General features: G+C 43.1%; 2 protein-coding genes across 2 annotated transcripts in view; both read left to right on the forward strand.

Moving 5' to 3' along the window:
* Positions 1 to 3832, forward strand: part of LOC126336150 (uncharacterized) — an 84895-nt gene extending 81063 nt beyond the window's left edge. The window contains exon 4 of the mRNA XM_049999642.1: positions 3523 to 3832. Within this exon, the coding sequence (XP_049855599.1) occupies positions 3523 to 3559 (37 nt within the window). The 3' untranslated portion in view covers positions 3560 to 3832. The remainder of the gene's footprint in view (positions 1 to 3522) is intronic.
* Positions 3833 to 12302: 8470 nt separating this feature from the next.
* LOC126336151 (venom allergen 5-like) overlaps positions 12303 to 26358 on the forward strand; it is a 364266-nt gene continuing 350210 nt past the window's right edge. The window contains exon 1 of the mRNA XM_049999644.1: positions 12303 to 12470. Within this exon, the coding sequence (XP_049855601.1) occupies positions 12453 to 12470 (18 nt within the window). The 5' untranslated portion in view covers positions 12303 to 12452. The remainder of the gene's footprint in view (positions 12471 to 26358) is intronic.

Below are 26358 nucleotides of genomic sequence, written 5' to 3' on the forward strand. Positions count from 1 at the left end.
TATGTAAAAATTACTATTGGTTTACTTTTTTAAAAAAATTACGGGCATTTAATATGCCACACGCAATATTATAAATGCATTCGCAGTGTAAAGCACTGTTGTATTTTCCATAACATTCTTTGTTTAAATCTTAGGTAAATTGTGCTATGTGCAGCCTAAAACGAACGTAAGGACAAATGAATCTACATAGATACTTCGCAAGCCACCGTAAGGTGCGTGGCGTGGGTTACCCTTCACCACTGCTAGTCATTTCACTTCCTGTTCCATTTGCAAACAGAGCGAGGGAAAAACGACTGCCTACATGCCTCCGTAAGAGCCCTAATTTCTCGTACCTTATCTTCGTGTGGCCCTCACGCACAGTGTATGTTGACAGCAATTTAATCGTTCGTCAGTCAGCTTCAAATATCGGTTCTCCAAATTTTTCAGTAGTGTTTCTCGAAAAGAACGTCGCCTTCCCTCCAGGGATTCTCATTTGAGTTCCCGAAGCATCTCCGTAACACTTGAAAGTGTTGTTCGAACTTAACGGTACCAGCCCGCCTCTGAATTGGTTCGATGTATTCATTCAATCCGAACTGGTAAGGATCCCAAACACTCGAGCAGTACTCAAGAATAGGTCGCACTAGCGCCCTATATGCGGTCTCCTTTACAGGTGAACCACTCTTTCCTAAAATTCTCCTCTTATCGCTTTGCAACGTGCCACCCAGTGTCAAACAGGACACTAGTTACAGTGACTCCGAACATTACAGGCTTGTTCTTCCTACTCACCCGCATTAACTTACATTTTTCCACTTTCAGAGCTAGCTGCCATTCATCAAACGAACTGCTAATTTTGTCAAAGTCGTCTTGTATCTTCCTACAATCAGTCAACCTCGACGTCTTACCGTACACCGCATCACCATCATCAGCAAACAGCCGCAGATTGCTGCCCACCCTGTCCGTCAAATCGTTTATGTGTGTAGAGAACATCAGCGGTCCTATCACACTTCCCTGGGGCACTCCTGACGAGACCCTTATCTCTGGTGAACACTCGTGGTCGAGAACAACTGGTTTCTATTATTTAAGACGTTTTCGAGCCATTCACATATCTGGGAACATATTCCATATGCTCGTACCATGGTTAACAGGCTGCAATGGAGCACCGTGTCAAATACTTTCTTAAAATCAAGAAATATGCAATCTGCCTGTTGGCCTTCATCCATTGTTCGCAGTATATCATGTGATGAAATGACAAGCTGAGTGTTATGTACTGGTAAAGAAATAAGAGTAAGAAATAATTAATTAGAGAAAAAACTAGTTCTGTGATAGCAACTGAAACAAAGAGCCTGTAGAGCCTCGTAAAATTTTTTATACATTGTAATGTCTGTATAACTATTTTCGTTACAAGCAGTAACTGCAAGCAGACATTTGTCAGTGAAGAGGAAGAAGCAAGTCACCAATGTTTGCATTTAGTTATCAGCGCATAAAAGTAATATGATTATCCAAATACTAAAATTTTAAGCTCCACTTGAAAGATGTCCAACATACTCACAATGGGTAACTGGTCCAAACAGTAAAGATGTATGTACACATCACCCCCACGTAGTCATATTTACAGCAATACTGACCGTTGTGTGTACATGAAAATGGCAAGTTAACGGCAACAGAAAGTGCCAATAGTTGGCGTTTTGATATATCATCGATAAGTGCTAGAAAATATGTTTCTTTTCCTTCTCTTTTAAAACAGAAAGTAATTAAATTAAAAATATGATAATGGATATTGCAAAGAATACGGAAATTCAAACTATTTTACAAACTTCGCGATTTAACAAAGTAATAAATGCAGTGTGTCAAAAATAGACGAAGCAAGCAAATGCTGTAATTCAGTACACGACCTGACTCATCGTCATCCATTAGCAAAACCATGCCGGCCGGAGTGACCGAGTGGTTCTAGGCGCCAGAGTCCGGAACCGCGCGACCCCTACGGTCGCAGGTTCGAATCCTGCCTCGGGCATGGATATGTGTGATGTCCTTCGGTTAGTTAGGTTTAAGTAGTTCTAAGTTCTAGGAGACTGATGACCTCAAATGTTAAGTCCCATAGTGCTCAGAGCCATTTGAACCATTTTTGAGCAGAACCATATTATTAGTCACCACATAACATGGAACGATTAATAACATACATTTAAAATCAAGTGGAACTAATGACAACCCATATTTGATTTTGTATTTATAACCCAGTATTCACCTGACCAGAAGTCTTGTTCCTCCTGCTACCGAACTTCACTAATTCCCATTATATCTAACTTTAACCTATCCATTTAGCTTTTTAATTTTCTAACCTATCTGCCCGATTAAGGTATCTGACATTCCACGCTCCGATCCGTAGAACGCCAGTTTTCTTTCTCCTGATAACGACATCTTCCTGAGTAGTCCCCGCCCGGAGATTCGATTTGGGGACATTTTACCTCCGGAATATTTTACCCAAGAGGACACCATCATCATTTAACCATACAGTAAAGCTGCATGCCCTCGGGAAAAATTACGACCGTAGTTTCCCCTTGCTTTCAGCCGTTCGCAGTACCAGCACAGCAAGACCGTTTGGTTAGTGTTACAAGGCCAGATCAGCCAACCAGGCAGACTGTTGCCCTTGCAACTACTGAAAAGCCTGCTGCCTCTCTTCAGGAACCATACGTTTATCTGGCCTCTCAACAGATACCCCTCCGTTGTGGTTGCACCTACGGTTCGGCTATCAGTATCGCTGAGGCACATAAACCTCCCCACCAAAGGCAAGGACCATGGTTTCGGGTGGAAGTTTTATCTTAAGGTTCTAAATTTCTATAATTTTTCATTTGGGTGTTGAAAATGACTCGAAGAGGTCTTCAATTGCTTATGGAAGAAATGATTTAGGCTCCATCTCGAAATATTTAAGTTATTTAATCAACCTCATTTCATCTAAATCCGTTATCTTACCAATCCTCAACGTTTTCAAGTTATTCCACGGTGATATAAAAAGCTAGGTGTATGCTCTCCATGTCTGTTTGACCTCCTGGTTTTGCACTGTTTATGTGAGAGCCTTAACTTTTTAGCTAAGCAAGAGCCGATGAGCAATTGAATCAGGTTCAAAAATGTCTCTAAGCACTGTAAACTTAACATCTGAGGTCATCAGTCCCCTAGACTTAGAACTACGTAAACCTAACTAACCCAAGGACATCACACCCATCCATGCCAGAGGCAGGATTCGAACCTGCTACCGTAACAGCAGTGTGAAACAACAGATTTTCTGAGACCACCACAAAAAATGGAGGTCAGAAGTGTTAGCAGGCCATCGCGAAAATTGAAATTGTTAATATATTACTCAGCTGTTACTACATTACGATACGTACGATATTCTGCATGTAACGAGAGCAGACAGGATGTTATAAATTGATAACATCAGTAAATATTTGAAAACAATTGACCATACGTTCGCTAGTTGGAAATATTGAACAAACACACATCATTATATGAATGGAATTTTGTTGATTTTTTTCACGTTTTCTGTTACAGAGAACCTGGCTGGCTTGAAGAACTTCTTCGGGACTAAAATCTCCACTGACGTCAGAGAAATGCATTTAAAGCTTTCAGTACTCGGGACAGAGAAACAAAATGTGGAGAATCGTAATAGAGAAATCTTGTTTTTCGAAAATGTTTTTGTAAGGCGCAGATCAAACTAAAATTTCTTAAAATATTTGCAATTTTGTTTGAGATAAAAATTTTTTTGAAATAAATTGCTTAATATTGTTTAAGTAAATTGATTAATATTGTTCAAGATAACTAATTTTTGCTGAAATAAACTGCCTACAAATTTTGTAAAAAAGTTATCACTTCCTTTTATTCCCTTACTAAGCTCAGTTGAATTTACAACATTTTCGTTTTGGAAGGTAACTATTTTGCTCTTATATCTGTGTCAGAAGTGTGCCTTGAGGAGTGAGCATAGCAAATAGAATACGTACACCTGTTTGTTCACACTTTGTACTGTGGCCAAAGCTTCAGTATTATACTTATTTGCCGTATTGTTATGCATATGTTCATTAGTAACAGATATGCTGCATAACTGATGCTGCTACAGACAGGAATCGAAATTTGTTAAATGAGAAAAAGTTACTTTTCACAGGTAAGAACACAAAACTCTAATTATAGTTCAAGTGGTGATTTATCGGATACACTGTGGAATTAAGGTATAAAAAAGTTAGGCTAATTTATGTAATAATTGTATTGCTACCTGCATATATTCGTGAGATAAGTGCTAGATAAATTGGGTAGATAGAATTGTCCTACTACTCAATCCGTTGATTGTTTAAGAATTTCGATGAATTTTTGTCTTCAGGTAACATTATAAATCACAGTCTGAGTCATTACATCCAGATTTTACAATGTCCAAACCGTTGTGCTTATTTTAAAGTTGTCACAATGGGAAACAACAGCACTACTATGACCTAAACGTACGCCACGAGAAATTAAACGTAGAGGAATATCCTCCCTAACAATATTTCAGTGTGTGATAAGTTGTTAATTTGCTACACGCCCTAGATCTAGTTTAAATGTTTTCAAAACAGTTTCAAATTGGTGCAATAGGAAGACATTTTTGCAATACCTCTGCAGCATAATTTATTAAACCAGACACTTTGCAATACGACTGAGTGTAATTGAAACCTAAAAAACAAGGGGTGGGGGGTGGGCTATCCTTTCTTGTCCCATAACGAACTTACATGTGAGCTGAGTCACTTGTCACAAACAAGCAAAATGCCCTGTGATCTATATCTTCAAATCTTTCATCCAAGTTCATTCTACATATCAACTGCACGTTGTTATGATATAACGCATGGAAAAAATCTATGGTACTACTGAATGGTCTTCTGTGGTAGTGATGTAATGACAATCAAAATTGCTTACAGACGAACTGTTTAATCTATGACAGTAGAGGAGGAGGTTTTTTTTGTTTTTTTTAATGCAAGACGCACTGTTTTTAAACTTCAAGCAAGTGCTACATGACTTTTCGGAATCAGTGTGAACTGACGATACGGTGTGCGCATCTGAAAACTCACTCCTTTGATATTCTGACTCCATGAATCCGCACAGGTAAATGCCAGTTGTTGTTATCTATTAAAAATGAGTGTTATCGAAAAACAACTTGCATTAACTGGTACTGCAAAATTTACGTTTGACCCATGCCTTCTCCCCCAAGTGCTTTTTGTTGCACATGTAAGGATCGAGCATCCATCAGGAGTAACTGCGTTGTCGTCAATAGCTCGGCTGTGCCAGGTAGCATACAATCTGCATTGTCGCTATATTTCACTCTCCCCCTCCCCCTGTGATGTTATTCAACATGCAAGATTTCTCCCCTACCACTCTGGCTACGCAAATTACTCGTTGCATAAAATGGACGGAAGTTCAAAATGTTGGTGGAAAATTAAAAATAGACAAATTGCCTGATGTATAACATGGCAGAAAGTTCAAAAATTGGCGGGACTTTCATAAAAGATTGCTCCTCCCTCCCCTCCCACACACACACACACACACACACACACACACACACACACACACACACGCTCCTGTGATCTGGCAGTTCAGAGTCCAGGGTAAAATGGCGGAAAATTCAAGTAATCCAAAATGGGGCATTGTCGCGTCTGATGAAGTTCAAAAAAATTCAAGGTGGTGGACCTGAGGATGCAGCCTGCATTACTGTCAGATTTTCGGGGTTTTGCCAGCCCTGTGACGTCACATTTCATGACGGTGGACCCGGGGATACAGGTGCAGCCTGCATAACTGTCTGATTTTCTGTGTTTTCCCCAGCCCTGTGACATCAGAATCCAATGTTGTGGATCTAGGAACACTGCTAGGTTGCTTGTGCTAGTTTATAACGGCAGGAAATTAAAAAAATCATAGGTGTTCTTGTGGTGTTATCATTCACTTGCCTGAAGTTCAAGAACAGTGCGTCTTGCATTTTTTTAAATTCCCCCCCCCCCTTCCCCTCTACTGTCATAGTTTAAACAGTTTACCCCCTCCCAGTTACTTTAACTTTGAAACCCAAAACTGGAAACACTCTAAGTTTTAAGTCCTCCGGCCGATGTGACCGCGCGGTTCTAGGCGCTTCAGTCTGGAACCGCGCGACCGCTACTGTCGCAGGTTTGAATCCTGCCTCGGGCATGGATGTGTGTGATGTCCTTAGATTAGTTAGGTTTAAGTAGTTTCAAGTTCTAGGGGACTGATGACCTCAGATGTTAAGTCCCATAGTGCTCAGAGCCATTTGAACCATTTTTTTTTTTTAAGTCCACTTGTGCTGTGGTCATAGTTAATGCGTAAAGGATTGCCACCGCTGCTGGGACAGGGTAGAACAATTGCCTCTTTATTTAAACAAAAATGCGGAAGAGTCTTTTGAGCGCACATTGCTAAATTTACCGCCGCTATGATCTCATGCTACACCGCGTCGTACCGACATGCCTTGTACTGGTGTCGGAGAGGACAACTCATACCTCGCACGCTAAGGCCTCCTACTGCCACCAACAGCTAAAGTCCCCACACCGGCTGTTGAGTCACTCTGCAGAACTGGTCCTAAGTTCACTTGTCTATCTGACGTTAAGTAGCGATGATCATATTTCAACACCTCTAATAATATGTACAGGCATCTCATCTTATCCGAATCGCTGGTTACTCTCTCCTAAGGGCAGATCGTGAAACACGACGCGGGGGTGGTGTGGGTGCCTATGTTCGCTCTGATCTGACACCTACTGTACTATGCACATCGGATGCAAAGGGCGAAGGAGAAGCAGAGTTCTTGTTTTTCGAAATAAATACATCAAATCAGAAACTGCTAATTGGAGTAATCTATAAACCTCCAAACGTCGGTGCCATGTCCTCCTTTCAGTCTGCCCTGTCCTCACTCGTGACACAGTATGAACACATAATCATTATGAGCGACACAAACATCGACTTACAGTTAAAATCTCCCTCTGCCGAAAAACTAAGGCGACTGTTCCACTCCAATGATATGAGTTTAACACCGCTGGACCCAACTCACCACACGTCACACAGCCACACACTCATAGATATAATAGCAACAAAGCGACCAGATAAAATAATCCGCGCCAATCAGACATCCGCTCCGGGACTCTCTGCTCATGACGTGATATTCTTAAATTACTCAGTGCATACTACCAAAGAAAAATCTCACCTGGTAACCTACAGAAACTTAAAAAATGTTAACCATGACGCTCTTCAAAAGGATTGCTCAGACATCCCTTGGCATGATATAAGCAATGAACCGACTTTAGACGGAAAAATTCGGCAATTATGTAGCAAAATTATTGCACTGTATGATAAACATGCTCCTCAACGCACTGTCAAGGTAAAGAGAGCTCCTGCTCCGTGGCTCACCACTGCTTTACGCCAATTAATGAATAAACGTGATGCTGCACACAGGGCCTTCAAGCGTAACCCAACTCCCGAGGCGTACGAAGCTTATAGGAAACTCCGAAACAGAACGAAGCAAAGCGTGAGAAATGCCAAAATCAGACATGCCCGCTCTGTCGTATGCGGCATATCAAAACCTGCTGCACTGTGGAAAAAGCTGCGCAGTTTCGGTATAGGGAAGCGAAGATATGACGCTGTTTATCAAGCGTCTGCAGAAGAATTAAACGATTTCTTCTCAACAGCTGTAATCTGCCACGCAGCGACAAATTACCAGCCCCAAGATATCAATCTCTCGAGAGACAAGTTTTTCCTAAAACATGTCACTACCGGCACAGTACACAAGGCAATTATGAGAATCTCTTCCGAGGCAGTAGGAAATGATGGAGTGAGCATTGGCATGATTAAAAACGTCGTAGCCACTATTATTCCAGTTATCACAGACATCTTCAACCTGTCTCTTGTCAGTAGTATATATCCTACTGAGTGGAAGCAAAGTTTAATCCAGCCTATACCCAAGACTGACAACCCTAAGTCGCCAGGTGACTACAGGCCGATCAGCATACTACCTGCAATATCTAAACCCCTAGAATACATCGTCCATGAACAGCTGACGGATTACCTCAAAACTCATAACATCCATGACGAATATCAGTCAGGCTTTCGAAGCACCATAGTACAGCAACTGCATTAATCAAAGTAACTGATGACATTAAACATGCTATGGACAGACGTGAAGCTACTATCCTAACACTGCTTGACTTTAGCAAGGCTTTTGACACAGTTGACTTCGATATATTACTAATTAAAATGAAACAGCTGAATTTCTCAATCAGCGCAATACACTGGTTCGACAGCTACCTCAAAAACAGAAGTCAACAAGTCGTTTGTGGGTCGGAAAAGTCATCATGGAAAAGCGTGCACTCTGGAGTTCCCCAAGGCTCCGTCCTTGGTCTACTACTCTTCTCACTGTACATTAATGATATTTCTTCAGTGATTCACTCCTGCAGCTACGATCTATATGCTGACGACATCCAACTGTGCATAAGTGCAAGCCCCAAAAACATTGCTGGCGCAGTAGCGAGTATGAACGCAGATCTTTGCTCTGTTTCTCGATGGGCACAGAACCTAGGTCTGAAACTAAACCCCAAGAAATCCCAGGTCACACTTATGTCTCATCCAAAGTTAATCAGCCGGTACTTTCGCGAAACGGTCCCTAAAATACTCCTCAATGGTACCCAACTACCATACCAAAAAACAGTAAAAGACCTTGGAATAATCTTGGATGAACACCTAAACTGGGAAGAACAAACAGTCACAGCTTGCAGGAAATCGCTCTCCTCCCTACATGCAATTCAAAAATTTAGAAAAATATTTCCAACCCATGTTAAACAAAAATTAGTCCAAACACTAGTCTTGCCTAATCTTTACTACTGCGATGTAGTTCAACACGGCACAAATAGTGAAAATTCTAGATGCCTCGAGCTAGTGCTGAATGCTTGCGTCAGATACGTGTGCAATATTCGGTTGTATGATCATATCAGTCCTTCATACTCCCAGCTAGGTTGGATACGCCCACATAAGGCACGCGATCTCCACACGATGTGCTTACTTCATCGATTTCTTAGCCACTGGTGCCCTCAATACTTATCTTCTCACATTAAACATCTATCATCATTCCACAATCGCAATACCAGATCGGATACGTCTATCATCTTGGCTGTACCTTTACATAACACAAAATCTTTCTCCGTGTCATTCTCCATCTCAGCCATACGACTATGGAACGCACTCCCCTGTGATCTGCGTCTTATCCAGAACTACTCAACATTCAAGAGGGAACTCATAACTTAAATATTAGGGACGGTATAGCCACCATTGTTGTGCCCCTAACATCTCTTTCTTTCTTCTCTCCATCACAGCTTCGAATTTTACCATTCTTTTTCTCTTCCTCAAACCTATCTACCTCTTATATATCTCTTTCACCCCATTCTATCGTCTTATGTCTCTGCTCGATGAGAATAACTCACAAGCTGCAAGAATATAACGAGAAAATTCCCAACTAACTGACATTCACAAAAGAAATGTATGTTTACTTTCATATACTTAGTCACTATTATTATTATTATTATTATTGTTACTATTATCATTATTATTATCATTATTATCGTTGATTGTTATAATTATTTTTATTGTTATAACTATCATTGTACTACTGTTATAATCTCAATTTTTTTTCGTTTGACATCAATACTGCATAATACGTTAAATGTTCTTAATGTTATTTAGTAACTGTAACTCGTTCAATCTGAGTATGCCTGGTTAGGTGTAAGAGAGGGCCTGAAGGCCCTAATCTTGCCAGGTAAAATAAATGCATAAATAAATAAATAAATAAATAAATTATAGAAAAGTTGCGCGCAATACAGATACGCCTGCCTACTGTAAAACTGAGCATTTGTAATGAAATGTAATGCGTCTCTTCCTGCAGAAAAATACGGTTGCAAAGCAAATGTAACTGCACGTTGTAAACAATTATATACCTATATTATGGTGCCAAACGGGTAACACATTCATGTATCAGGGAGCACGTGCCCAGTTCCACTTTACCTGTCTAACGGCTTCCAGGGGCAACAGAAATTTGATTTTCAGTATTTCATAACAGGGTGCTCGGAAATTCCCGTTACAAACTTCTAGGACTTGTAAAGGAGTACATAATATTTTGAATAGGAACCCATTTCCGGAAACGGGCCAGGACGGTTTCAATTCAGATGTACAACGCGTCCACGTCTGCTGACGGAAATAAAAAAGTCTCAGGGTTGCTTGTCCTGGTATGCAGTGTGGTAGACCGGATGACATGTACTACGGATTTAGCGCCTGTGGACTACTTCCTGACGGGTCATATGCTAAGTTTAATTTACAGTACTCCTGCAGAGGCAGAGGAAGATTTCCTGGTACGGGTTCTGGCCGCTGCACTAGAAACTGAAGAGACTCCAGGTGAGATGGAGAGTGTGTACCTGAACATGCTTCTTAGGTACAATGTCTGTAACAAAGTTGGTGGTCGCCATATCGAGACGCTGTTGTAATGCATCAGTACTGTTCTGTACGTACATTGCGCTGGGTTCGTTTTCGTTTTGGTATATTGTTAACACGTAATATTTTAATGTTAATACAAACAAATGTGCTTAAGTGGCAAATGGATGTTTCGTTCTGTTTCCTTTCGAATCGTTACCTAATAATTGTACTGCCTCAAGCAGAAGTGGACGAGATAAACATCTGAATTGAAACCGCCATATAACGTGAAAGGTACGTTTCCGAATATAGATTCCTATTCAAAATATTATGTACTCACTCCCCTCTACGAGTCTTATACGTTTGTAACGGGAATTTTCGGTCACCCTGTACAATTATTGACCAAATTTAAAAATTCAAAATGTTGCTACAATCTTCGCACTAAAAGGTGTAATAGGTTAATGTTTTAACAGAGTAAGACAAGTACTACAATTAGAAACTTGTATGTATTTTCAGACAGCGTAACTCACAACACACAAATTACCAAGCCATTATTGATCCAATATTTGGGACTGAGAGCGCTTATCGACTTTCAAACTTTACACGTTAACGGTAAACCTTTACGAAACCTCCCTCAAAATAACGAGGAAAAAGTTTATCGTTTGACTTTCGGTGTTCATGCAGTGAAACTTCAACACCACACATGACGTTTTAATTTATTACATATTTTCTACTAAATTTAGTCGCAACACTTTTGCAGGCATTATTCACATAAACTACTGAATGTACTGCAAGATAATAGTTGTTTCAAATGGCTCTGAGCACTATGGGACTTAACATCTGAGGTCATCAGTCCCCTAGAACTTAGAACTACTTAAAGCTAACTAACCTAAGGACACACACATCCATGCCCGGTTCCAGACTGAAGCGCCTAGAACGGCTCGGCCACCAGCGGCCGGCAAGACACACCTCATACACGCTGAGATGCATGAAAGTTAGATTTCGCTTAAAACGGAGCTGAATTACACAGTCTGCTGATCCAGTGTTTGACAATGGGAGAACTTAGCAACTTCTAACAAACTACAAATACAATTTCACTCTTTTTCTAAGCTTTCCTTGCGTACATGCTAAACGTCAAACAAGTACGCGTTAACTCATTTTGTAAAGTAGTCATGTTCGAAGCTGTTTTATGCATAGTAGTTCCATTCTTGAAAGAATCGGTGCTTTACTAATTGCCCCTGAGCGAGATTAGATGTCAACAAATAGTCTCAACCTTGTTTTGTACCTAAGTAAACTTAAGGTAAACAGAAATGATTAAACACTCTTACATTTAAAATGACGAAAGACAAATTATATTTATTTGACGTACAAACATATAAAACTCGCTTGTTTTGCAGCCTTTTAAATTAACCCCAGAAATAATGAGTCAGTGGGACGGTTGCTACAGCTTTTATCTCACGATCATTTTTATGCTCGCTTTGGCGTCAGTAAAGCACTCCGTAACCCATGTTCTAAGTTCATTCCCCTCCTAGTTTTTTTAATGTATTTCTTTTAATTGCTGCAGTAGTCGGAAATCCACTTTCATTTCCGCTAGTTGTGGCGAGTAGAATGTGTAATCTTACAGCGTTTTTCGATAAAAATGGATAGTAGCCACCAGGCTTTCGCGAAAACATTGTCAATTGTATATAGTCAACATCGGTTTTTGCTGTGTTATCTTCGTGGAGTCCAAGAGCTATTCTGACTGCAGTGCTGCTACGTTGCTACCTGAATGCTTATTCCATAGATATTCCTACTCGGTGGTCTATGCGAAAGAATATGCAGTATATGACTCCTAAGAGAAAATACGTAGATCTCAGAGCATATTTACAGTCATCATTGACTGTGAAACTTTTAAGCCCTTTACCTGGCAGCTGATTGTCCGTTTTGAAACAATTACAGTTAAGAACTCGCTATACAAGAGGAACTGCTACTTAACATCCAAGACTAGAGCCGAATTGTTCCTTCCCGAAGAACTAAACAGAATGGAACGCACTATGCCGGTAAGAAAGACTGTTGTGTTGGTCAAGAAGGATGATGTGCTGGCCATTTTTTCTTGCGCCTATATTACCTGTACCGAATTTTAAAATTCACGTTTACGTAAGTCTTTTCTGTGGTAACGTAACTAGCTGATGCATTCACTTGTACAGTTCTTGTATTGTTCAAAGAATTTCTTAATATCCGAGTCTGGGTGTAGACTGAGATTTGATGGCTTAGATTAAATTTTTGCAAGCAGTCTTGAGACTTGGCACACTGTTCATACTCGTTGGATCGTTCTTTTCAAATTTGTGACTGCGTTTGCTCTCATTTTATCGCCCACAATCGATACGCCAGCGTCACCATCAGTATTTTTACTGTTTCTTATTGCAGTCACACCTGGAGCACAGCACTGGCCACACATACGGTTTATCACAAACCAGTAGTTTTCATTCGTAGAGGCACCAATCCTAGCATCCCACTCTAAAGTCGTACGGTATTGCATTTCACACGCCGAATGCTATTTTTGACGGTTTTCACGCACTTACTACGCTTTGAACTGGTTGAAGAAGAAATATAATTTTGGAGATTGTATTTGGTTCATGTTTGCTGTCGGGTTTTGTTCCAGCAGCATTAGACACCTGATTACTGTTTCAGTCTGTCGATTTCTCCTTAGCAGCACGTTGTATTTATATATTAAAGTGTGAATTTCCTTTAATAGCTTTTTGATGACTTTGCTTTCGCTGTCTGCAATGTGTTGCCCTGTGCCCAGAACTTAGTTTCTGGATTTACGAACAAAAGCAGTTTTTCGGTTGAACCTAGGAATGGGAAAAAAAACGGCCGATTAAAACCGATACAGATGTTTTAGTTCTAATAACCGGTATTTTCGGTATTTATTTAGTCTCGATTTTAACAGGTGTTTTTTTATTTTTCACTAACAACCGAGGAAAAGAACGGAAATGTCATTTAGCCACAGCAACAGTGCTAGATTTTTTTTAATAGTCCTTTTTTTAAAAAGGAGTAATTTATATTTGTAAAATTTGCATTGCTTTGAAATAGTGCGTCATTGTAGAAAATGGGAAAAGTGATCAATGCTGTTTTAGTAACAATGTCGACAGGAAAAGCAAGAAACACATGACATAAGAATTAGTAGTACTGCGTTGGTGAGACAATAATGTCTTTGTCGCTGTGTGTTGTGGCTGAAGGTAAACGTTGCATGCAGTGCGGTGACCATATCTGTCGGACCTTGGACGTCTGGAAAATCGCGGTCTGTTCATATGAGTCTCTATTTCCGTTGCTAAAACCTGTTTGTAGGCTTTGAGTGTGGCGCAGACCGCGCCAAGCCGTGGATCCAAGTTGTCAACGAGGCGCTGTGCAAGCTGGTGGTAGCTCCATAATGGTGGGGCTGTGTTGACATGGAATGGGCTCTGGGTCCTCTAGTGCAACTGAACCGGTCATTTAGTGGAAATGGTTATGTTCGGATAGTTGGAAACCATTTACAGCGATTCGACAATGAAATTTTAATGAATGACAATGTGCGCCATGTTACTGGGCCACAATTGTTAGCGGTTGGTTTGAAGAACATTCTGGGCAGTTCAAACGAATGATTTGGCCACCGAGGTTGTGACCCACATGAGTCCCACGGACTTCAGTGAAACATAATCGAGAGGTCAGTTCGTACACAAAATCCTAAGCCGGCAACACTTTTGCAATTATGGACAGCTATAGAGGCCTCATGGCTCAAAATTTCTGCAGGGGACGTCCAACGACTTGTTGAGTCTATGCCACGTCGAGCTGCTGCACTACATCCGACACGATATTAGGAGTTGTCCCATGACTTTTGTCACCTCCGTGTATACGTTCTCTACTCCTACCATCGTCAGGGATGTCACTGCCAAATGGTGAATCTAATCTACTACTTTTAGTCTCACGTATCCTAATAGAGTCCGCAGCTCGTGGTCTCACGGTCCCGGGTTCGATTCCCGGCGGGGATTTTTCCTGCCTCGAGATGACTGGGTGTTGGTGTGTCGTCTTCATCACCATCGTCATTCATCCCCATTACGGTCGGAGGAAGGCAATGGCAAACCACCTCCACTAGGACCTTGCCTAGTACGGCGGTGCGGGTCTCCCGCATCGTTCCCCTAGGTTCTGTGAAGGAGAATGGGACTTCATCATCAGCCTCATAGAATTCTCTCAGGACCACTTGACTGAGTGCGGCTGCGTACCGTTACCAGCCTCTTTTTAAAGACGTTGTCTATTCTGTTCAGATAAGTCCTTCGCCGTCTCTGACAGAAGTGCAGTTTCATCTGCAGATTCAGTGTTTCCATTTCTTCTTCCTGGGCCTCTGTACATCTAGTGTTTTGCGTGTTGTTTTTAGTTTAAGATAACGAAGGTGTGAAAGTTAACATAAGTTATTCATGTAATATCTATGTTTCCTAGGCGTATTTAAGTAGAGTGAATAGAATCTCCTAAAATAGGTTACTTGAAATACATCTTGGAAAATCTTCCAGGCGCAGAATCTGCTGACATTTGAGTTCCTCAAGGAAATGTATTGGCCCCAGCACTGTTTCTCATTATCATTAATGTATTTCCACAATTGCTCAAAGATACTCATATGAAGCTTTACATAACGAAAAAGACGTAATAGAAGAATACTTAAAATAAATAGCGAGAACATAGTGTGTTTGCCGGCCGCGGTGGTGGTCTAGCGGTTCAGGCGCTCAGTCCGGAACCGCGGGACCGCTACGGTCGCAGGTTCGAATCCTACCTCGGGCATGGATGTGTGTGATGTCCTTAGGTTAGTTAGGTTTAAGTAGTTCTAAGTTCTAGGGGACTGATGACCACAGATGTTAAGTCCCATGGTGCTCAGAGCCATTTGAACCATAGTGTGTTTGTGGCACAAACTGTGAGTACTTAGTTGGTCTTGGCGTGTCCCCTGAATATTAACCATACAGTGTGTTTCACATTGATCTTCAAAAATTTTAAAATGTATATTTCAGCAGTAGGGATAGGCAGAAAGATTCGTTTACGGCATAATGTTCATAAACGCCTAAAGTCTTATAGCCATTTAACAGACTTCCGTATGTATGCCATCTGCAGAAAGAAGGATATCTAAGAGCTATTCCAGTTCTCTCCTTGTCCGGCCTAGCGATGCCATCATAAACGCGAGCAACTGCTGCTCTGATTCGAGGTCGCATTTCATGCAAGTCCACTAGCGGGGTCGAGCAGACAGTATTCTTCATAAAGCCCCAACGATAAAAGTTCGGTGGGGTTACGTATGTAAACCTTGGGGACCAGAAAATGAGTCCTCCTCTGCCAATCCATCGACCTGTAAATGCGTCACCCTAAGCCTTGCTAACAATCCAGCCCCAGTGAGGAGGCGCACCATCCTGCTGCAGACTGACGTCGAGTTACAGTTTTGCAACATGTTTAAACGCAAACTGTTCCAACATGGCCGACAAAGAGTCGATATCATTGACACCTCTGCAAAGAAAAACGCCGCCACCACACCGTTATGAAGTAGTCCCCACCACACTTTTACATTTGGACTGGGGGGGGGGGGGGGGGGGGGGGGGTTCTCAGAGCCCCAGAACCTCTCGTTGCTTCGGGCACATGAAAGCAAGTTTCATCCGTGTATTTTTCAGGAAATTGTGGTCATCGTTGATAGGACTCGGACAGGTCTGGAATAAGTAATTTCGGGTTCGCCTGTGAAGTCTGATTTAGGGGTCCCCTTCCTTTTTTTCTAGAAAGTAATTTTGTTTGCACTTTATAAGATCTTTGTGATTACATAGAGACCTCGCTGAAAACGACTTACAAGTTCGTGGCGCCCTCCATCGGTAATGCTGGAATTCAAAATAGTGTTGGCCCACCCTTAGCCTTAATGACTGCTACCACTCTCGCAGGAATACGTTCAGACAGATGTGGAAGGCGTCTTGGGGAATTGCTTCCCATTCTTCACGGAATGCTGCACTGAGGAGAGGGATCAATGGCGGTCGGTGAGGCCTGGTGTTCCTAAACATCCCAAAGGTTTTCTATAGGATTCAGGTCAGGACTCTATGCAGGCCAGTCCATTACAGGGATGTTACTGTCGCGAGACCACTCCGCTATAGGCCGTGCATTATGAACAGGAGCTCCATTGTGTTGAAAGATGCAATCTGCATCCCCGAATTGCTCTCCAATATTATGGGAAGCAAGAAGATGCTTAAAACATCAATGTACGCCTGTGCTGTGATAGTGCCACGCAAAACAACAAGGGATGCAAGTCCCCTCCGTGAAAAACACGACCACATCATAACACCACCGCCTCCGAATTTTGCTGTTGCCACTACACACGCTGCCAGATGCCGTTCACCGGGCATTCGTCATACCCACAACCTGCTATCGGATCGCCTCATTGTGAACCGTGATTCGACACTCCACACAACGTTTTTCCACTGTTCAATCGTCCAGTGTTTACGCTCCTTACACTAAGGGAGGCGTCGTTTGGCATTTACCGGCGTGATGTGTGGCTTATGAGCAGCCGCTTGACGATGAAATACAAGTTTTCTCACCTCCCGCAAAAAATGCTTCAAATGGCTCTGAGCTCTATGGGACTTAACTTCTCAGGTCATCAGTCCCCTAGAACTTAGAACTACTTTAACCTAACTAACCTAAGGACATCACATACATCCATGTCTGAGGCAGGATTCGAACCTGCGACCGCAGCGGTCGCGCTGTTCCAGACTGTAGCGTCTAGAACCGCTCGTCCACTTCGGCCGGCCCGCCTCCCGCCTAACTGTCATAGAACTTGCAGTGGATCTGATGCAATTTGGAATTCCTGTGTGATGGTCTGGATAGATGGCTGTCTATTACACATTACGACACTCTTCAACTGTCGGCGGTCTCTGTCAGTCAACAGACGAGGTCTGCCTGTACACTTTTGTGCAGTACGTATCCTTTCCCGTTTCCACTCCACTATCACATCAGAAGCAGTGGACCTAGGGATATCTAGCCGTGTGGAAATCTCGCGCACGGACGTATGACGCAAGTAACACCCAATCACCTGACCACGTTCGAAGTCGGTGAGTTTCACGGAGCGCCCCTTTCTGCTCCGTCACGATGTCTAACGACCACTGAGGTCGCTGATATGGAATACCTGGCAGTAGGTGGCATCACAACGTACCTATTATGAAAAACTTATGTTTTTTTTTTGGGGGGGGGGGGTGTCCGGATACTTTTTATCGTGTGTGTGTGTGTGTGTGTGTGTGTGTGTGTGTGTGTGTGTGTGTGTGTGTGTGTGTGTGTGTGTGTGTGTGTTTATTACTCGTTAAATACCACTAGCTCACGTGCCTGTATTACAGGTATTTTCCTGCTTAGCCCGTCTACTTTTTCATGTTTTTTCCTGGTTTGTGGATTACTTCGAACTCAGATTAACTGAGTTTTAACAACCACCTCGTCAGTCAGTTGAATAGGTCCTTCAAACATAATTATTACTTCAAAGTAGCATGGTTCGTTACCACCTTGAACTTCCTTCCATACAGGTAACACTAAAAGTACGTCACTTCACATATAAAGCTAAGCATTACCCTTTCTGTAGTAGAACAATTCTTCTCTTCTGTGTTTAACTGTCTAGGTGCATAGGCAGTAGTATAACATACCCCAACGTATCATTCGGCACATCACATAATAATATGAATCCCTGCAAATCTGGAAACACCAACAACGGACTCGACATCACTAGTCTCTTCAATTCGACTAATACTTGCCGGCATTCTCTCGACCTTACAAACTTACCTCCTTCTTCAGAATCTGCCATCAGCGATCTTGTAATATCCCCAAACCCCTTCACAAATACCTATAATAATTTATTGAGGCCAAGGAAATACTGTAATTCCTTGGTTGTTTTTGCTACCGGAAACACTCGTACTACCTGTATTAACCTCGGATCAGTCCTCACACCGTTCTTACAAATCATATGGCCCTGATAGTTAACCTCTTATAGAGCTGAGTGACAGATTTTGCCTATACCAGGCTCATGCAAGAATTGCGCCCGGCGGGCGCAAGACAATGTAGTTCAGCGCCCTGTCCGCGACCGTGTGTCACTAGTGCACCATAGGAACGAGTGAGAGAGAGAGAGAGCGAGAGAGCTGCAGAGCGAGTGAGACCGGACAGCACTGCTCTGCGCTGGACTGTCCCGCGGTTAGATCTAACGTAAACAGAATGCTTCAAATGGCTCTGAGCACTATGGGACTTAACATCTATGGTCATCAGTCCCCTACAACTTAGAACTACTTAAGCCTAACTAACCTAAGGACATCACACAACACCCAGTCATCACGAGGCAGAGAAAATCCCTAACCCCGCCGGGAATCGAACTCGGGAACCCGGGCGTGGGAAGCGAGAACGTTACCGCGTAAACAAAAGATTCTATTTTAGAATTAATTTTATGTAAGGGATGTAGAGTCTCATTCTTACTGTTAGTAGTTACAAGTAAGTATTTTTTGTTATACTTCGTGCTACAATTTTTTGTATCCCTTTTCAGAGTTTAGAAATCGGAGCCTTAGTTTGCTATTTTGTACGTAACAATTTTAACTGACCAAGTTTGATAACTTATTAAAGTAGAATTAAGGTTATAAAGCTCTTTAATTCTTACAATCAACATTGTTCAAAAGAGGAGGAGGAGGACATTAGTGTTTAACGTCCCGTCGACAACGAGGTTATTAGAGACGGAGCGCAAGCTCGGGTGAGGGAAGGATGGGGAAGGAAATCGGCCGTGCCCTTTCAAAGGAACCATCCCGGCATTTGCCTGAAGCGATTTAGGGAAATCACGGAAAACCTAAATCAGAATGGCCGGCGACGGGATTGAACCGTCGTCCTCCCGAGTGCGAGTCCAGTGTGCTAACCACTGCGCCACCTCGCTCGGTGTTAAAGAAGACAATTAACATTTTACACGTTTTTCTTCTTCGAGGAAAAGATGTTGTCTAGGTTTGGTACAATATTCCGTGAGACTGCTAACCTCAAAGAATTGGTCAAATTTTTATCGCCAAGGAATGAACGGTTCTTAGTTTTAGGAAGCTTTAAAAGAGAGAAAAAGCGCCACAAATATACGTGGAACCAAACATTTAGAGAGCTTTGGCCGCGTGCTTGTGCAAAAGAGGATATTTCTCTCGTGGAAGACAGCTGTTAAAGACATCCAAAGTTTTACACATAAGAAAACGGTCCTCCAGGCGGATATGTCACTGTAGGTCAATCAGTTCTAGTTGAAGCACTTGTGAGACGTCCTCTGCCAGAAGGGAAAACGGGAGAACAAATATATCTGTCGGCTTGCGTTCGGGCGGTCCGCACGTCCAGCTGAGCGGCACGGCTCGGCCGCTGCAGCGACATACGAATTCGCCCGGGGCGCTGGCCGCGGGCGGTAGCGCCCCAGGGGCACCGTTTGGACGAGCCTGGCCTATGCTTTTCATATCCCTTGAAAAGACATCGTCAAAATGTACGAGACATTTACGTGGTAACAATCCGTTCAGCACTTCATCCAACAACCTTTGGAATCTTTCCGGCACATTCCAAAAGGCATATGCTGAAAGTGTCCCCAAGGTGCTGAAAACGCCGTTTTTGTGGATCTTCAAGAGCAACTTCTAACTGGTGGTATCCACTCCTTAATCGCACTGTCGAGAGATACTGGCTTTGGCCTAGGTTATCAATCGTCCCCGTGATATTCAGAACTCTGTAGGCAATGCCAGAGTCTTACTATTCAAATGGTAGCAATCGCAACAAAATCGATACTTGTTTGATCCCTCCGTAGACCTGTTTTTACATGATCACACTTCCTGTCCCCTAGGGAATAGTTCCCTCTTCTACAATTCCATCAGCCAACTGTTGTTTTATAAATTCCTCCAATTCTGTATGCAGCGTTCATGGGATTCCCTCCGCTCGGTACACCTGTGCTTCCTTTCCCGTCAGAATCCTGGGTTGTGTTACAGGCGTAGCACTCAGTAGCCCTTGTGGAAAGAGAAATAGTGATATTCTAGCAAAGATCCTCCGTTGTGTCCTCTCCGTCCCCTTAAAATTCTTCAATTTCACACGAAACGCAGTCCTAGCAGCATTCTGTGCGTCGTCATAGCTTACACCCCCAGTGAGGTAATCTTCCTCATCCAGAATCTCTAATGTAGCCAATAATATTCTCTTTAACACCTTAACTTCATCGTCGCCAAAGTTATCCACCTTGACGGATACTATTTTGCCTCCGTCCCTCTGTTGCACACCAAACAATACGCCACTCCGTCGAGCGGTTCTGTTACACATAACATCAAATGGTAATTCGGGCTCCACACTCACTCATTGCGACTTTTCCGTGCTTCCTGACAAACAGTCGTGCAATTCAAGCCCTAATGTTATTGCTCGTGGTTTATCTGGGCTGTTTTGTGTGTCAGACACAACATAACAACAGTTTCCCCTAGTTCGAAGGTCTGCTACACATCGTCGAAGATAAATTAAGGCATGATGATGATGCAAAAAGTCCATCCCTAGGAGTATTTTGTAGCACTCAAATGAGACACAACTTCCACACATTTCTTAAACTTGGTTGCTTCGTATAGAAAACTCATCACTGCTGACACCAGTGGTCATATATCACTATCCCGTACCGCGCCCAAATTATAACATGTTGGGTTCCAACGCTTCCTTTCCACTAACACTCTTGAGGTCATTCATACTTGCGCCCCTGTGTCCCGTTGCACAAAGGGATGCACGTGTCAGTGGCGTCAAGAGTGTTAATGGAGTATTTAATACCACCTGTCGCAGCCACAAAGAGAAAATCTGCCTCTGCATTCGTTCTAACTGAATTTATTTTTACTAGAAACTGCCGTTGGCGGTGCTGGGGTTCCCTTTAAAGTTTAATGGACCCTTTCTTCCCCTGGATCACCACTGTTATCACCCCATACCCTAATCATTGACCTACAGCTCCACTGCTACCATTCCCATTAAATTGTTGACCACCTCCGTTAACTCCACCACTCCTTCATGGCTGGTAGCACTGCTTCTGCATATGACCAATCTGTCCATAATTCAAACACTTCTCTTTCGATGCAAATATACACTATATGATCAGAAGTATCCAGACACCCCCCCCCCCAAAAAAAAAAAAAAAAAAAAAAACGTTTTTCATATTAGGTGCATTGTGCTGCCACCTACTGCCAGGTACTCCATATCAGCGACATCAGTCGTCTATAGACACCGTGAGAGAGCAGTGTGGGGCGCTCTGCGGAACTCACGGACTTCGAACGTGGTCGGGTGATGGGTGTCACTTGTATCATACGTCTGTACGCGAGATTTCCACACTCTTAAACATCCCGAGGTCCACTGTTTCCGATGTGATAGTGAAGTGGAAACGTGAAGGGACACGTACAGCACAAAAGTGTACAGGCAGACCTCGTTTATTGACTGACAGAGATAGCTGACAGTTGAAGAGGATCGTAATGTGTAGGCAGACATCTATCCAGACCAACATACAGGAATTCCAGAGTGCATCAGGATCCACTGCAAGTACTATGACAGTTAGGCGGGAGGTGAGAAAACTAGGATTTCATAGTCAAGCGGCTGCTCATAAGCCACACAACACGGCAGTAAATGCCAAACGACGCCTCACTTGTTGTAAGGGGCGTAGGAATTGAACGACTGAACAGTGGAAAAACGTTGAGTGTGTAGTGACGAATCACGGTACACAGTGTGGCGATCCGATGGCAGGGTGTGGGTATGGCGAATGCCCGGTGAACGTCATCTGCCAGCGTGTGTAGTGCCAACAGTAAATTCGGAGGCGGTGGCGTTATGGTGTGGTCGTGTTTTTAATGGAGGGGACTTGCACCCCTTGTTGTTTTGCGTGGCACTATCACAGCACAGGCCTACATTGATGTGTTTTAAGCACCTCCTTGCTTCCCACTGTTGAAGAGCAATTCGGGGATGGCAATTGCATCTTTCAAATGGTTCAAATGGCTCTAAGCACTATGGGACTTAACATCTGAGGTCATCAGTCCCCTAGACTTAAACATAACTAACCTAAGGACACAACACACATCCATGCCCGAGGCAGGATTCGAACCTGCGACCGTAGCAGCGGCGCGGTTCCGGGCTGAAGCTCCTAGAACCTCTGGGTCACTGCGGCCGGCTTGCATCTTTCAACACGATCGAACTCCTGTTCATAATGCACTGCACGTGGCGGAGTGGTTACACGATAATAACATCCCTGTAATGGGCTGGCCTGCATAGAGTCCTGACCTGAATCCTACAGAACACGTTTGGGATGTTTTGGAAAGCCGATATCGTGCCAGGCCTCACCGACCGACAACCATACCTCTCCTCAGTGTTGCACTCCGTGAAGAACGGGCTTCCATTCCCCAAGAAACCTTCCAGCACCTGATTGAACGTATGCCTTCGAGAGTGAAAGCTGTCATCAAGGCTAAAGTCGGGCCAACGCCATATTGAATTCCAGCATTACCGATGGAGGGTGCCACGAACTTGTAAGTCATTTTCAGCTGGGTGTCCGGATACTTTTGATCATATTGTGTATATCTTCAGTCCCTCACCCCAGTCAGTCTATCCGGTTCCTCGTATTCCAATGCCTACCTGACTCCAGCATGAAGATCTCTAGGCACCCCCATACGTACGGCCCTCGACATGTCTGGTGTGAAACTGTCCAGAAAAGCATTGAGTGCTCGCTGTTCAGGCTTCTGCAGCATCAGCTTGTTCATCTCGTCATTGTTCAATAACTAGCAGGTGTGAACATTCAACTTCCTCATCCTGTCTGCGTAGTGCCCCACTGCCTCATTGCACCTCGTATACACTTTATCCAACTGCTCCTGAAAATAATAAAATAAACCGCTTTATTCTGCTTCCTATGCTGTTGTTCCAAGCCCCGTCTCAGTTGATCAAAACTCTCTGTATTGTATTACACTTCCGTCCAGCTCACGAACAACTTTCCTTCCCCCGTCAACCATATGCAATATAGGTAGGTAGGTAAATAGTAACGGTTCTATCACAATTCCTGGGGGTACTCGGAAAATTACCTTTTAATCTGTCTGTTTTGTTCCGATAAGAGCGACGTGTTGAGTTCTATCTGCAAGGAAGTCTTGAATCAAATCGCAAATCTGCTGCGATGCACGATAAGCTCATGTTTTTTTTTTCACTAAACGGTAGTGCGGGACGCTGTCAAAAGCTTTCTGAAGTCAAGGAACACGGGCTCATCCTGAGCGCCGTTGTCTAGGGCGCTGTGCATATCATGGAGGAACAGACACCTGAGTTTCGCAGGATCTCTAATCGCAAAAATCGTAACTTTCCTTCTCCAGAAACGTCAAATTGTTCAACATAAAACATGTTCCTTAATTCTACAACAGGTTGACGTTCAACGATGTAGGTCCGTAATTGTGTGTATCTGTCCTAAGGTCCTTCTTAAAAACGGGAATGACATGCGCTTTCTCCCAGTCGCTAGGTATCCTTCGTTGCTCAAGCGATCTGTGATAAATTACTGTTAGAAGGAGAGCAAGTTCTTTCGCATAATCTTTGTAGAATTTTTAGGTATCTCATCTGGCCCTGATGCTTTTCCACTACTAAGAGATTGTAGTTGTTTTTCTATCCCGCGATCGGCTATCTCAGTACCTGACGTTTCGAAGTTCGTACGACGACTGAAAGGAGGGACCGTGTCGTGACTCTCGTTGCTCTCCTTGCGCTCATTTTCGCTTCGTTCAACTTTTTTTCGTCTCCTGGGTTTTTACTTCTCTTGAATCTGAGGTGAAGTTCTCGTTGCTTACGTAGCAGTTTTCTGACACAGCTATTAAACCATGCTGGGTCTTTCCCATCCCTTACTCTGAACGTTCTTGTCTAGGTCATATTGCACGTTGCCTTTGAATTTTGTCCACTTGTTCTCCACATTTTCGTCCCCATCACCGAGTGCTTGATGTTGATTGCTTATATACTTTGAAATCCGTATCCTGTAACCCATGCTAAGCAAAAATATCTTCCGCCGGCCGGGGTGGCCGAACGGTTCTAGACGCTACAGTCTGGAACCGCGCGACCGCTACGGTCGCCGGTTCGAATCCTGCCTCGGGCATGGATGTGTGTGGTGTTCTTAGGTTAGTTAGGTTTAAGTAGTTCTGAGTTGTAGGGAACTGATGACCTCAGAAGCTAAGTCCCATAGTGCTCAGAGCCATTTGAACCATTTAAAAAATATCATCCTACCTTCCTCTGCCATCATGGTGGTACTGCTCGCTTCCAACGATGACAAGTGATCCCTGCGTTAACATCCAGACTTATTTCAATGCCTGCGGTGCCCATTTGTTTCACTAAACCTGGCGCCTCGTCACATTGCTGTAACAGGAAACTCACTCTGGTGTGATGATACAGGTGCCATTTTATTACTGAGCTCGCTGTCATCGGTGCGCAGTCAGTCCACTGCCTTGTCAAATTTTCATACCTGCGGGCTCTATATTCTCCACGATTGTTGATTTTCTTAACTTTACTGTAATGTCTAGCTGCAAAGTACCTTCTTGCTGAAGTGCTACTGACGGTGTGGCAAAGGACACTGCCATATCACAGTATACAAAGAAAACTTTAACGTTAGTGATTTCTTTAAAAAAGAGACTAGATACTTGCCTGAAACACCTTGGATCATTTTTGCAAGTGTTCTTTAACTTCGCTAATTCTAGTCTTACATTATTAATCTCAGATCTCACAACCTGAACACTTTCAATCCTAGCCTTATATCTTGCATAACACAGGGGCTAGTGGCTTCAGAGTCAGCTTCATATAATTCTCGAGTGATTTCCAGCGCATCACAGAAGCAGAAAATAATGTGAACAATCTTTGAACACATCCGATGATCTAACTTCAGTTGCCTTAAGTTCACCCTGACAATCTGCAAGCAGTATCGAGTCAGCGCAGGATACGATGGACGATGTGCACTGACCAGTTTCCGTCCAAATGGCTGGCGAGGTCATTCGTTTATTCGGAAGGGGAGGCCGCAGTGTTTGTCCCTTTTCGGCCGGTCGGCGATGTCAGAACCGAGACGCACGCCCTGCAATCATTGTCAAACGATTTTACAGAACCTATTCGCTAAAAAAATTCAGTTTTGAATTACGTATATCGTTATATGTTAGCTTGATGGTGATGTGCCCATTATTCCGTTAATGGTCCTAGTGGCTGTGATATTTGCAGGGAAGCAGGACACTACGCGAAATTCGAAAAACGTTTGCAATCAAAAATATGGGTCGCTAGGTTTCTACGTTTGGCGCTTATTAAATAATGTGTTGCTGCAAATGAAATTTCTCTAGCATATTGAATTTTTCTTTGGACTTGGCTGGAGGTCTATCTGTCACCAGCATCGAGAAAATTGATCTGACGTAGCGCACTCATTTGCGATCGCGCCGCGCCAGCCGTAAAGCCAGAGTGAAGTATCCACAGCATTTCTCATATTTAAAAAAACGGTTTGAGTTATCAGAACGAGAGTTTGGTAAATGATAGCAAGAAAAGAGGAGAGTGTTTTGCAATATTGTCATTATGGAACCCATAATAATAATAATAATGAGCGTATGGCATTTGTGGCCGGGAGACCCCCCGCGGTAAGTTCGGCCGCCGCTCCACAAGTTCAATAACACCACTACGGCGACTTGCGAGTGAATGAGGATGAAATGATGATGAAAGACACACATCACTCAGTCATCGCGAGCCAGAGAAAATCCCTGTCCCCGCCGTGAATCGAACCCGGGACACTGTGCGCGGTAAGCGAGAACGCTACCGCAAGACCACGAGCCGCTGACATGGAAACCCTTCTTCACTGTGTCATTCAACTAACTACAACCTTTTTCGATGAAAGAATGTAATTTTTAAGGGCTATCGATAGCTGGTGAAATGCGAAATACTATAGGTTTTGGAACAACGTAACTGACGAAA

This window comes from Schistocerca gregaria, chromosome 2, assembly GCF_023897955.1.
Source record: "Schistocerca gregaria isolate iqSchGreg1 chromosome 2, iqSchGreg1.2, whole genome shotgun sequence".
NCBI lineage: Eukaryota > Metazoa > Arthropoda > Insecta > Orthoptera > Acrididae > Schistocerca > Schistocerca gregaria.